General features: G+C 40.6%; 2 protein-coding genes across 3 annotated transcripts; both read left to right on the top strand.

Moving 5' to 3' along the window:
- Nucleotides 1–132: 132 nt before the first annotated feature.
- On the top strand, nucleotides 133–3,924 carry LOC306825395 (YY1-associated factor 2-like). The gene is made up of 4 exons (XM_079346113.1): nucleotides 133–285; nucleotides 587–712; nucleotides 2,739–2,891; nucleotides 3,034–3,924. The coding sequence occupies exons 1-4, from the start codon at nucleotides 260–262 to the stop codon at nucleotides 3,275–3,277; spliced, it is 549 nt and encodes a 182-aa protein (XP_079202239.1). The 5' UTR covers nucleotides 133–259; the 3' UTR covers nucleotides 3,278–3,924.
- A 631-nt stretch (nucleotides 3,925–4,555) lies between these two features.
- On the top strand, nucleotides 4,556–13,082 carry gxylt1a (glucoside xylosyltransferase 1a). Of its 2 annotated transcripts, XM_079345963.1 has the most exons (8): nucleotides 4,556–4,981; nucleotides 5,456–5,548; nucleotides 6,530–6,707; nucleotides 6,937–7,068; nucleotides 7,451–7,702; nucleotides 8,304–8,427; nucleotides 8,813–8,985; nucleotides 11,764–13,082. In XM_079345963.1, the coding sequence occupies exons 1-8, from the start codon at nucleotides 4,782–4,784 to the stop codon at nucleotides 11,920–11,922; spliced, it is 1,311 nt and encodes a 436-aa protein (XP_079202089.1). In that variant the 5' UTR covers nucleotides 4,556–4,781; the 3' UTR covers nucleotides 11,923–13,082. The 2 variants fall into 2 exon arrangements, with proteins under 2 accessions (XP_079202089.1, XP_079202090.1); XM_079345964.1 differs by lacking the exon at nucleotides 5,456–5,548.
- Nucleotides 13,083–13,600: the final 518 nt, after the last annotated feature.

The following is a 13,600-nucleotide window of genomic DNA, read 5'->3' as shown; positions in this document are numbered from 1 at the left end:
CACATCAATAATAATATACTTTAAAGCGTCTTGCCAGCAAATTCTTTACATACACGCTTTATAAAGTAAAACTGTCTTTTATCAGCGTTATGTCCCATTTATAGCTCTGTGTTGTGATTACATTAAAGGTGATTGGGTGAGCGCGTGTCACGTGACCGTCCTTCGACAGGAGTTTTCTACGACAGCTGAGTCGCAGCTAAATGCGTCTTTTCACCTGTAACATTGATCTCTCTCAACTCTGTGAATCTAAGTTTCTCGAATGGGAGACAAGAAGAGTCCCACAAGGTAAAAAAAACTGCCGCTTATATTCCCGTAACTTTGTTTTGTACGTTTGAAAACAGGAGGCTCGGTCAATGGATTCAGCTCCTGAACGGTTCATGGCGGCGGGCTGCTGCTGTTGCTGCTTCAGTGTGAGGGCAAACGTCTGTTACACTGAAAGCTCCTTTCTTTAATGACCGACTTTTGACTGAACCGTGAAAACTCCTTTGCTTTCTGTTGTGATTGTCGTTCACCTTACATGGTTTCTTGTAATCCCTGCGCTCTTCGGAGGTGTTCCGCTCTCACAGTGTTTTTGTTTTGTCTGAAGGCCGAAGCGGCAGCTGAAGCCGTCCTCCGACGATGGCTTCTGGGACTGCAGCGTGTGCACGTTCAGGAACAGCGCGGAGGCGTTCAAGTGCCTGATGTGTGATGTCAGAAAAGGGACGTCAACAAGGTAAGGCTTTATCTAAGAATTCTTAAAATATAAAGAAATGCACAGTTAGACCACTCTATTACAACAGCACTGCAGCAAGTCGTTCTTCATTCATTCAGTCATATAGGGGGCCTTCTAAATGTCGTTTTGGGTTTATTATACACAGAAGGGAGGCCTTGAATCTCCCTCGGGGTCAATAACGTATCTATCTCTTTTTGAAGGGCTTCATGAAGTTGTTGTGTCATGTTTATGGACAGTTTGGATACTCATACTTGTAGTCTGAATTCTTGGTAGTGCAACAACCAAGTCATCAGCTTTATATGGAAGGAGTCACTGTTATGATAACTTCTGAGTCATTTTAGGGAAACTACTCTTGATTCTTGTTAACTACTTCTGGCTTCTTTACCCCCACTATGACCGTAAACTGAGTAACTTTTTATCATGGAAATATCAAGAAGTATGATGACTGTCTGTTCAAAGTTGAGTCATATCAGAGACTTTGACTGGTAAAACATCTTATCATATTAGCAAAGGCATGTGAAACAGCTGCCATTGTAGTAAACTTATATAATTATACATATTATAAACTATTCTTATTTAATAAAATCAAAACTGTTTTTTTTTTGGTTTGGGTAAGTAACTAAATGTTTGTATTTAATTGGAGAACAAAAACAGTTTCTCCCGCCTAGCAGATGGAAATGTCTCTGGAGGCATGTTCTTGGAAGGATTCCCTCACTGAAAAGGAAAAAAATGACCTTTTCATGAGTATTGTAATGTCTTACACTAAAGGCTTTTTCACTTTTGTTTTGAAGATAAGGATAATGATAATCTTTATTGATCCCCCAATGGGGGAAATTTGGGAGTTGTTGCACCAGCTTACAGTTTTGCAGCACAACTATTCTGAACTGATTCGATCAGTTTGTACTGGGCCTTGACATGAACACGTTAAAGAAAACACAAATCTGTTCACTTTACTTCATATGTTGAAGATGTAACTTTTTTATAATTCAATTTCAGTAATAGTATCATTGTTGTCTAGTTGGTGGAAAAAGGAGCAGATGGTGGCAGTCTTACGTGGAAAGATTACAGGCATAATACCCTACTTTTCAGCCGCTCAAGAGCAAAAACAGTCAGACCACGTTGAGACTCACAGTTTGAAAATGGTCAGACCAATCTGAATGTAGAAAAGTCCAAACATTTAGTGTCTGTATGAAAAGTGCCTTGTAATGTGTTTTATTTCTCTTTGGATCATTTTGACTTGAATGAACTCATCATCAGTTTTCTTATTAAAAGCACTTTCAGAGCAGACAGACTAGAGGATATTTTTTACAAACCTATTGTAACATCTAAAAGAACAATAGCTCAAAGAACAAATCCAAACAGTTCTGTAGGACGATATCTACAGAATTAAATCATAAAAGGACCTTACTATATAATCAAACATTAACTAAACATGCTATGTTGAAGTGCTAGCTTCTTCCAGAGAAGGTGGCCAGTTTAAAGACACCCCCGCAGGGCCGTTTTAGACGCCCCTCAGTTTTCCAGATATGAGACCAGTTATCACAGCAAATACACTCAGCGACCCGAAATGTGGTAAAACTAGGAAACATACTGGAGATACTTTTGGAACAAAATAAAGCAAGGTTAGAGCATAGAAATGTTTCAAGACTGATTCAGAGCTGGCTAAACACTGAAGCTTCAGCTACAACATGCTTTTATCTCCTGTTTTATTTTCTTTAACTGCTCTTATAGATGTTATTGTTTGTGTGCTCTAATTTATTACTGTTTTATTTTATTGTCTTTATTTCTTTAGTTTACGGTTATATTTCATGGACAATCCCCTTTTTAAAATAAAAGGAGCAGCTTTAGCCTTTGCAGCTTATTTCCAGCTGTAGTCCCTGGCCAGTTGTGAATCGGCAACAGCAAAGTGCAAAAGTTATTAATGTTGTGATACTTATAGTTGAGCATTGTGTGAGCCACATGCTCATTCGAGTTTCAGTGCTTTAAATGTGACCCTGACACTTTTTTTTAAATTTATCTCTTTCAGAAAACCACGTCCTGTTTCTCAGCTGGTCGCGCAACAAGTAAATCAACAGTTTGCACCACCAACACATCCCAAGAAGGAGAAGAAAGAAAAATCAGAGAAAGACAAGAGTGAAAAAGAGCCATCGCTGAAAAAGAAAAGCCATAAAAAGACGAGGTAATGAATTTGTGTTTTTCAAAGGAGAAGCTCATGATGTGCAGAGGTCTTTGATGTAGCTACACGGCTTCACAGTCGCTGAAAGATTTAGTATCCACTGTGCTGTTTTCAAATGTTTCTGTTTTGTTTGTGTCATCACCAGGCCTAGGTTAAAAAACATAGACCGGAGCAGCGCCCAGCACCTAGAGGTCACAGTTGGAGACTTGACTGTTATAATTACAGACTTTAAGGAGAAAGCCAAACCTATGTCCACTCCAGCAAGTGTTGCCTCAGCAGACCAACACAGTCAAAGTGGCTCAAGCTCGGATAACACTGAACGAGGGGTCTCCAGGTGCTCTTCCCCCCATGGAGAAGGCTCATCGTCGATTAATGGAGAGACTCACTAACCTTGACACTTCCAGTCTGCACAGCCCGTCATTCTTCTGCACTCTCATTCAGAGATTAAACTTCAACATGCACGTTTTTTTGTTTTTGGTTTTTTTTTTAAAAATAATACTAAAAATGCCAATAAGGTAGCATTCATTTCCATTTGGATTTTGTGTTTTTCAATGTTAAATAATTCCAGAGTGAGGACATTAGCTGTACGCCCAGGTAAAAAAAAAACTGTTGCAAAAAGATCTAACATGATGAAAGGACAGCAGGAACTGTAGCATCAAGTCCCAGGTGTCATTGAAACTGCAACATGCTCTGTTGAAATGTGTTTGAACGGCTCAGTCATACAGTGGCATCACTCAGTTTATGGTTGCTGCACAGACAAAATATGAAGGAGTTCCCTCAGAATTTGAGTTGATCCTTGATTTATGTTATCATTATTTGCACTTAATGGCATCCTGTGTTCATGATAACATTTAGTGGCCTCACACTGTTGGCATTGTCCTGCTCTTATTGTATGCCATTGGGTGCCACTTATTGTTTTACTTTGTAACATATGAATAATAAAATGCTTCTCCTTCACTCGGTAGAGTTGAGCATGGTTTAATCTATAGAATGGTTTATATTGTCAAATAATGTTAAATAAAACAAATTGAAGACACTTTGTGAATGTTTTATTTTGTTTATGAAAAGGAGCAGTTTGCAAGATGTATGCATTGCAAGCTCGTCTTTTGGGACTAAATGTTTTCTCTATGATTATTTGCTTCTACTTATTTATGATTTTTTTTTTATGCTAGCAACCTTTTTTGAAGGGCAAAAATTACTTCTGTTTCTGATATACAACTTTGAGGTTGCAAAGTAATGTTATCAATCCAAGATGAACGTTGTATAATTACAAATACAGTTGTCAGTTTTGTTTCTTTTGATGTGTGTGTTGCTGATGCTGCTTAAGCACAAGAACGTCTGAGTGGAGGACATCTACTACTACTTTTTTTGTAGGCTACATTCTTTCACAAAACTTGTTTTTCTTCAATAACATGAGTTGGATTTGGACCATCTCTGTTGAGTGCCAGTTTTTTCTCCCCCTAACTTTTTCACAGGTCATTTAACTGAAACCCTAACTTTGGAAAAATTAAAACAAAAGGCTGAGAACATCTTAGAGGTGAATCATTAGGCATCTACATGGGCAAAGGAAAATAAGCCCCCCATTCTGTGACATTTATGTCGTAGCACATCACACACAGTGCTGACAGTGTTTGCAAGCTGCCTGCAGCCTTAGTTCACCAATCATATGTCATTTACTGTAGCTGTCAACTTTGTGCACCCTGTAGTGACAGATGTCTGACCATGTAAAAACACGTGTATCAGAAGTGGGTGGGGCGGAAAACTGTAAACACCAACAGCGTGTCCTTGACCTCACAGGACTTCATCTATATGATAGATAAGTAAAGTGTCAGGACGGGTGCTGGCACAAATAGACGGGAAAATGTTCAGTTAGCGCTTAAAACTTGAAACAAAATGCGATGCTACCTTCAAGCATTTCTCCTGTGCGTTGTTCTCACCTTGTTTTCAGTGCTGTATGTATTCAGCCAGCTCGCCGACACCTTGGAGGACAGAGAAAGTAGGCGCCCGAAAGAACAGGGGATACCGAGAAGGAGCAGTCATGACACCGGGCAGCTTCTCAGGAAAGTGCCAGGACTGGAAGGCCTCCTCGACAGGTTAGCTTAAATTAGCGCTATGTGTCAACTAGCCTTAACTTCCCTTCGTAACTGTGCACATTAGTGATTTAGCTCGACGAGATAGTTCTCGATACATTTACAGTCTCCTTCATCACGTATGTTGATGTGGGAGAATAAAAAAAAAAAATGTCGGCATATATCTAACCTGTGAAACTTAGTTAGCGCTTGTTTGCTACCGAGCGAAAATGTTACTAGACACATTTGAGGTTTCAGTTTTGTTTGTGTTTTGCAAAGTTGAATGTTTATTAATGCTTGTTCCCATCGTGATTTAACCTGTCAGCTAACTAACCACCTGTTGACTAGTTAAGAGTTAATGCTGTGCCCTTTTTATTGCCTCCTCCTCCTCTTCTTCTTGGGTTATTCAGCAGGACATCTCTACCACCCAACACACATTGTTCTTATATCCAATAAATTGATTTTCATACCCAAAAGATCATGTTTTTATTCTGTCAGGTGTAAATCACAGTCAGTTTCTTACTGGGATCCATATTGGAGACTTCCTGCTGATGTTTGTGGAGTGAACTGCTTTTTGGACTCGTCTCTTAGGTATGAAGGATTTTGTGTATCTTGATTCAATCAATTGACTTCAACTCATAACTTTTCTTTCTAGCTCCATGGTTCAAAGTAAGTGCTGCACCTAGTGCTGCTACCTTGTAAGGACTCTGTAAGGAGCTTCATAAAAGGCAAGCAGGACTGCAGCATGCTGACAGATCAGTTTGAATTGTAATCTAAAAGCTATTTGATCCAGTGTGCTCAGGGGTTTAACTTAAACCTCAGGTCTCAGTTTTACTTGTCTCAGAGTGACAATTACTTATGCTTTAGTTAAGTGCTTGTAATTTTATGACAGATTATTAATCCTTTAACCCATCACCGAATTAGTAGTACTGTCATAAGCAGGGTAATACTCCTTGATATGAAGTCCAAGTTTTGGCACTAATTATTTTATGCTCTTTAGGCTTTCTTCTGTTGTCTACTAAAGTGTTATCAGTCATTCTTTAGTGCTTAGTTATAACAAGTGTTATCGCAAGATACTTCACAAAAAATAGATAAAAAGACATTACTCATGGTTACGTTGCAGGTAAAAGACCTTACTCATTGCCTGTTTTCAAAAACCCAGCGTTAAGCCATGATCTGCAAAAGTTATTTCTTCTTGAATCAATTAATTCATATTTAAGTCAAAACTTAAGCCCATACCTAAAATATTTACAACATATAAAGATTGCAATATAATGTCTTGGATACAGGGACTTTGAAAAAGGGCAAAGTGATCCTTGAAATGGAAAACAAAATAAATGAAATATTTTCAAACGTGACCAGGAGTTTTTGGAGGCGTCACCAAGCATACGTTAGTAACATGTTATAATGTACATCCTTTTATTAAACCCATTGGCAGTTCCAATTATACAGCGCTGAGGAGCAGTCAACTAAGCCTGCAGATATCGACGTTGCTCTGTCCTGACAGTTCCTCCACGTTGTGAGTGTAAAAGCTGGGGTTAATATTCATGTGACTTTTGTCTTTGCTCTTAGGGCGAGGTCAGGCTCTGCAGTCAAAGGTGATGGGAGAAGTCACTTGGCTGTGGTGGCCTGTGGCCCCAGGCTCGAGGAGACTCTCACCATGTTGAAGTCGGCTGTTCTCCTCAGCAAAAAGCCTCTGCACTTTTACATCTTTGCTGAGGATGACCTGCATGATAGCTTCAGAAATGCTGTGAGTGTTTCCCCCAGCAACAGAACTCTTTCATACCTCGAGTCATCTTTTTTTAGTTGTATATATAATTACCTTACAATGGTAATGTAGTCTTTAATAAACGTTCTCCTTTGCTGCATGCCTAAATATTTGAAGATAAAACCTTATTTTTATACCGCTGCAATTACTTGAAATGTGCATTTAAATATACCGCTAACGTTGACATTTTTTGTGTTTCTCTTTTCTGAAGTTGGACTCCTGGCCCACGATAGTTCAGACCAAGTTTGACTTTGCAATCTACCCTATCACGTTTCCCAGTGAGAATGCGAAGGAGTGGAAGAAGCTCTTCAAACCTTGTGCCTCCCAGAGACTTTTCCTGCCAGTATGTTTACAGTCATCCTTTGAATCTGGGGCCGGGGGCTCAGTGTTACAGTCAGTCCTCTTTAAACCAGAAGGTTGGTTTAAGCTCCAACGCAATGCCAAAGTGTCTCTGGGATAGACATTGAACCCAAAGTTGTTGCTGCTGCTGCTGCTGTTCCAGCATGGTGTAAATGAATGTGAATGGCCTGTTAGTCATTTGGCAGATGCTATGAACAGTTTCCATCAGTGTGTGAGTCTGGTAGGAATGAGAAAAAGTTACATGTTGTGAAAAGTGCTATTGTCAGAAGACAAGAAAAGCACTGAACAAGTCCATGTTCCCATTCAATAATGATTCCATATTGATACCAAGTGTTCATTTTTTTGTTTTTCCGTTTGCGTTCTAGCTGATCTTGACGGAGGTGGATTCTTTGATTTATGTGGACACAGATATCCTTTTCCTGCAGCCAGTAGAGGACATCTGGGCCCTCCTTTCTAAGTTCAATTCGAGCCACTTAGCTGCCATGGCTCCAGAGCACGAGGAGCCTCGCATCGGCTGGTACAATCGTTTTGCCCGCCACCCTTACTATGGCAAGACAGGTCTCAACTCAGGGGTCATGCTCATGAACATGACACGCCTCAGGGAGCATTTCTTTAAGGTAATTGCAGGTGACGTTTTTTCTTGTATGGTTTTTTGCATTATTTAAATGCCTGTCATGTAAAAAAAAAAGTACATCTTCACCATTGAATATAGCAGTGTATCATGAGGAGCATAAGGCGTTAAAACACATAATAATGATGAGAGCTTGGCTGAAAGTAGTATTAACTAAGCATTTGCAAATAAAAAACTTGAATGTTGTGTTCAACTCAGTGTTGAAGTCACATAACTGCACGACATTGACTCTGTCAGTCAACAACTTTAGATAAGTTGTAAATAATCATCCTCATCTATGAAGTAATAAGTCATAAAATCCTGCCACTTTGAGCTTCCATAATACGATCAGTTAATGATTGTAGCATAAAACAGACTTATGGAGGGAAACCTCAGGAGTAGCTGTACTGCCATAATCGACCAGCTGAGGTCACTCTTGTATTTCTTTCTAAACTGCCACAATGAGCATATTACTCCAGTCCAGACAGCTGAACACTTTCCATGAGCTGATCCGAGTTAAGCAAGGATACATTTGTATGGAATTGCAGGTTGTTGTTTTTTTAAGCAAAATGATAATATCCTCTTTATTGCCACATGTTTCCATCTAGAACGACATGTCAACAGTTGCACTGAAATGGGAGGAAATTCTGATGCCCCTTCTCCAGAAGTATAAACTCAATATCACCTGGGGGGACCAGGACCTTCTGAACATCATATTTAACCAAAACCCAGGTTTGTGTATCCCAACATGCAACACTTTGTTTAAGAAAGTTATTTAGTTAATAAAGTCATAGTTTAACAAGAGACATTTGGTAATTGCTTTTTATATTCTATCCAAGTACTTGCTAATTAGCCACGTTAACCGTTAATTTGGCACGTTAACCGTTTTTTTTGCACCAATACACCAAGACAAATTCCTTGTAAATGTATTGGCTATAAAAAACTATTCTGATTATTGTTCTGGACATCAACTAGCAATTTAACAATTACCTTGGTTCTTCTGTCTTATCTTTATCAATTCAATCTGTGTGTGTGTGTGTGTGTGTGTGTGTGTGTGTGTGTGTGTGTCTGTGTGTGTGTGTGTGTGTGTGTGTGTGTGTGTGTGTGTGTTTTACAGAAGGTCTTTATGTGTTCCCATGCCAGTGGAACTACCGTCCAGACCACTGCATTTATGGCAGCAACTGTCAACAGGCTGAACAAGAAGGTGTCTTTATTCTCCATGGTAACAGAGGAGTTTACCACGATGATAAGCAGCCAGCGTTTCGAGCTGTCTACGAGGCCATACGAAAGGTAGAAGTCAGCTTTTCCAACTCGAAGTCACAGTTTCTCTGAGGCTGTGTAGTACAAAGAAAAAGGCAAGCCTTGTCTCAAGGGGTCGTACCTGTTACAATGGGGAAAAAAAACTGTCTCCATACAGTTTATTCCTTCTTTCAAAGACTCACAAGCTATAGAGGTAATCTATTAGACTTTGGTGTTTCTTGAAACACCAGCTGTGACGGAGTATTTGAAGAAACATTTGCTAGTCATTATATTATCAATAGGCACTCCAGGCCATTGCTTTTCTCTTATGGATGCTTCTATCCAGCAGTGCCTAATCAATAGCCTGTTCAACATTTCCGTCATCCTGTCTCAGTTCTCCTGAATCCGACCAATCAGCTCCGCCACTAAAATAACTCTTAGAGATCTCGTCAGCTGGAACACTAAATAACAAAATACCTAACACATCGGAATTCATTCTCACATTTGTGTCGTCACTTTACTAACTGTGGGATACAAAACCTCGCCAAAAAGGTCGAGATCTCTCCGTCTGTGTCGTTAGGCCGGCTAATAGTTCTTAACAGATACGTGTGTAAGCGTTCAGACTTCTGGTGAAGTAGTCAGTAGCAGGTTCATTTGTGTTTGATAACAAATAGAATCATCAGCATCCTCCTCTTGGGTTTGTCTGTAGGTTTGAGTTCACTTTGTTGGAGCAGCTGGTGAGGTCTGGCTGTCGTTTATTTTTATTTTTTTTCGCCTGCTGTAAAATGTAGACATTTTCAGAATAGTGGCATTTTGAAGTTTGCATGACTCCCTACACAGCACTGACAGTGCATGCTGGCACTGCCAAATAAAACAACAGAACTTGGACTAAAACGAGTCTGACATCTGTGAATTTTACACTAACTGTAGTTCAGGAGTTTAGAGCTCAAAAAAGAAAAAAAAATCCACGACACATCCACCATCAGCGAATCGAGCAAGTCAGCTGGAGAGCTCTCTCACTGCTGGATGGCTGCTCGCCTTCGATCTGCTCTTGTTGATTTCAGCACACCGGTCAACATGTAGGCAGCAATCGAGGGAGCAGGGGAAGCTTCATTAGCTCGTCTCCATCCATTACCGCCACAGGGCCCGGCCACTATCAGTGCGGGCAATGTTCTCAGCCATTAGGTAAACGAGCAGGCTTCATTATGGGGCACTCGGCCCTCATGCCTCCATCAGTCTCTCAGACAGCAAAAATACTCCTGCTGCATCCAAGGCAGCACATACCAGACTGACCTGATGTTAGAAGCTCAAGGAGTGCAGTCACGAGTAAGCTTGAAACATGGCTTGTATTAAATAGATCAATGTTAGATAAAAGTGTTTGTTTTACAAATGGCGTTTAAAAAAAAAAAAAAGAGCCTGGTCCTACTGAAGTGCTTTTCATCTTTTTTGTTTTTGAAGCTTTTATCTTCGTTTCTTGTTGCTCCAGATCCTCACTCCCCCTCCCACTCTGTTCCCACTCGGTCCTTGGAGAACAGCATCCTAAAGCCTGGAGCAGGCAATTGTGAAGGAAACTCTCATTTCCATCGCACCGAGAGCTCCTTAGTCAGCCCGGCTCCCAAGGCGGACTCTCCCAGCCAACGGAGGGAGCTTGCAATAAAGGGCACTACCATTACCCAGCCAAGCCCACAGAAGAGTTGTAAACATTTTTTAGTGCTGATGCTAGTTTGAGACGTCATGATGGCTGTGTGGACAGCACACCAGCAGCATCTACATAAAAATCGATAGGAGGCTGTTAATGGTGCTTTACTGGCTGCTCCAGTATATGAAGGATCATAAAGACGGTGGACTTTGAGTAACCTGATGAGTGCAAAAAACTGGAGTCAGATGAGATGCTGTAAAATAGGGATTTCTTTTTAATATGCAGGAGCAGCCAAAGAATGGTCCACCTCCGAAATAAAAAACAAGACGTCTGCATCTTTACAGACATGAGCTTCTAATGCGGGAGGTTTCTTCAGTGACTAAGAACCTGTGGAGAAACTCAACGTGTATCCAGTGAAGGGCTCGAGGTTTCCCTCGTCTTCCAGGAGCAAACTTCTTTCTCAACGGGTCGTCTTTTCCAAAGCACACAGGAAGTTAGCTTGCAGTGCTTCACTTTTTTCGCACGGTTAAGTATTTTTCCTGTGAATAATTTCTTTGACCTTTAATTAGTTAGTTGCTTTTGTTGATGTCAGCGAGGGGACGTGTTCAAAAAGGCTTAGTTTGTGTCATGCGTGTTCTCCTCTTGTATCGTGGTGGATAAATTCCACGTCGTGGAAGCAAATGTTTGCATTGTGGACTTTTTTTCTGAGCCCCTTTCTAAACCGGTACTGCAGGTGACAACAAACTTGGGGTGTGAATAATAACGGGCGAAAGTTTTTCTTGCTGTTCATGTAGTTACAAAAAAAAACCCCAAAAAACGATAGCAGTGAAGCATATCTGCTCTGCTGCAGCCGGAGCTTTAAACCACTGTGCTGTCGCGCCTCACTGAGCCTGTTCTTGAACAGTCGTGGTAATAGATATTCATCACCCAAACACGCTCTAAATTGACATGTACGAATCAAATGCAGAACATTATCACCTTGAACTGACGGCGACAAATGTGCCACTTGATGTGTGTGCTTTAAATGCAGCTCCTATAATCCACGAGGGCTGTCACAGGTGTTAAAACACAAGAGCTGAAATGACAGTGTGCTTCGTTAGCAACGACTCATTAATGTGAATGTGCAAAAGCTTTCTCATAACCTGATTAGTCTGAAATATTCATCAGCGTGTTCCTTCTCTCGGTCACAGTACCAGTTTGGTGAGAACATGGAGACCGCACTGCTCGAGCCGCTGGAAGCGTCGCTGAAGAGCACAAGGAACACGTACTGTGGAAGAGCCAGTCACCTGTTTACCAAGAAGCTGAAACAGAGCATCCTGTCTGTTCAACAGGACGTCACAGAGAGATGATGGCGCAACGTATTCCATCGTCTGTGGCTCTGGATGCGAAGGATTGAACACATTCCTTTGGAGTTGTTTGACTCTGGACCATCTGACTGTTTACAAACTGCAAATCAAAAACTGAAAACACTGGGAGGGGTAAAGTTCTATTTTTCATTATCGATTGAAGCCTGTGTTGGTTCACGTCTCTGTCCAATGAACATACATCAGGTCAGCTGACAAGAAGGACACTCGAGGCGCCCGATTCACAAAAGGATCGTCTCGATTGGCTTTTGCACCTGCTAAACCTGCGTTAGGTTCAGCCCGTTTCTCCGCACAGCCAGACGCCACGCAGGAAGACACTCCACAGAGAGGGACAACTTCCTGGGCACGTTTGTGCTTTCTAATCCTCAGAGCCATGTGCTTTGTGAAATCACGGTGCTATCAGCTGTTGCTCCGTCCATTCTTCGTGAATCCAGCCTCTTTGTGTATCCTTGACAATCGAGCTTGTATGATCTTAAGGGAAGCTGCGGTAACTTCGAACAATTTTTTAATGTATTTGGGGAAAAGAATTAAATCTGCTTTTCTTATTGATAGTATTTTATGAAGAGTTTTAATATAAGTTTACATTCAGCATTTGAGCTGCTGTTTTTCACTTCAGTGTTTCATGGAATACAGATGTTGTTCTTTCAAGGTACTTGTTAGTTAGTTGGGGAATGTCAGTATTTATTAACGTTGTTGGACAGGGAGCACTTTTTGTCAACCTTAAGAATGTAACATGAGGCGAGCTGATTTCATGTTCTCAGGTTCGGGAGATTTCAAAGCACTGTTTACTTTGTATTAAAACAAAGTGTTTTCTGTAATGTAACCGATATAACACCTTTTCTTTTCACTGGAACACGATGAAACAGAGAGCAGGTAGTTTTCAATCAAGCCAGCAGAATCTACTTTCTGTAAAAGATGAATCCCAAATTTTTCACTGAAGATTGTAACAACACCAAATCATGTCCATGGTTGAACTGTTTTCACTAAATGCCAGCATTGACTTTCAAATGTGTAAAAAATGAATGGGAAATAAATATTTATTTAAAATAGTTCATAATGGTGCCTGCGATGCAGTATGTAGCTCAACATGTTTCATAAAGTAAACGCTGACAATATGGCCGAATAAATTATCAACTTTAAATCCATCGTGGCTGAGAGTGTTTGATTTGGAATACCCTGTTTTGGAAGTAGATCTTCTTTGTGTTTGACACCTGATATATTGAACAAAAATGAAGAAACTGTGTCAACTTATTGACTTTTGTTTTGAAAGGTTTCATTCTGGGACGCTTCCTTCTCAGCCTTATATCTCATTTTATATTCTTATTAACTGTAGTTGTTGCCTACTCACACAACACAAAGGCAGAGCTCGAACCACGTCCTAGAAGGCTGAAGCAAGCGAAGAATGGAATATTAATGTGTGAGGGTGAAGACTTCAGAACGGGTTGTTAGATGTCCAAAAAGGAGCTGGCGTGTCTGGGTCAGTAGCCTCTGGCTCTCCGTTTCACAGGCTGATTGACGGATGTGTTTGGAATAGGAGATCCACATGATGAATTTAAGAAGCCGTCAGATGTATTTCATTTTCTTGCAAAGGAAATACAAAGTGTAGTTTGAGAGAGGGAAACATTCTCTGGGAAGGAATTATCCCCCTTTTACATGTTTTATA

Source organism: Symphodus melops, assembly GCF_947650265.1.
Source record: "Symphodus melops genome assembly, chromosome: 6".
Lineage (NCBI taxonomy): Eukaryota > Metazoa > Chordata > Actinopteri > Labriformes > Labridae > Symphodus > Symphodus melops.
The sequence above is the reverse complement of the archived record's forward strand: the minus strand, read 5'-3'. Positions and strand labels throughout refer to the sequence as shown.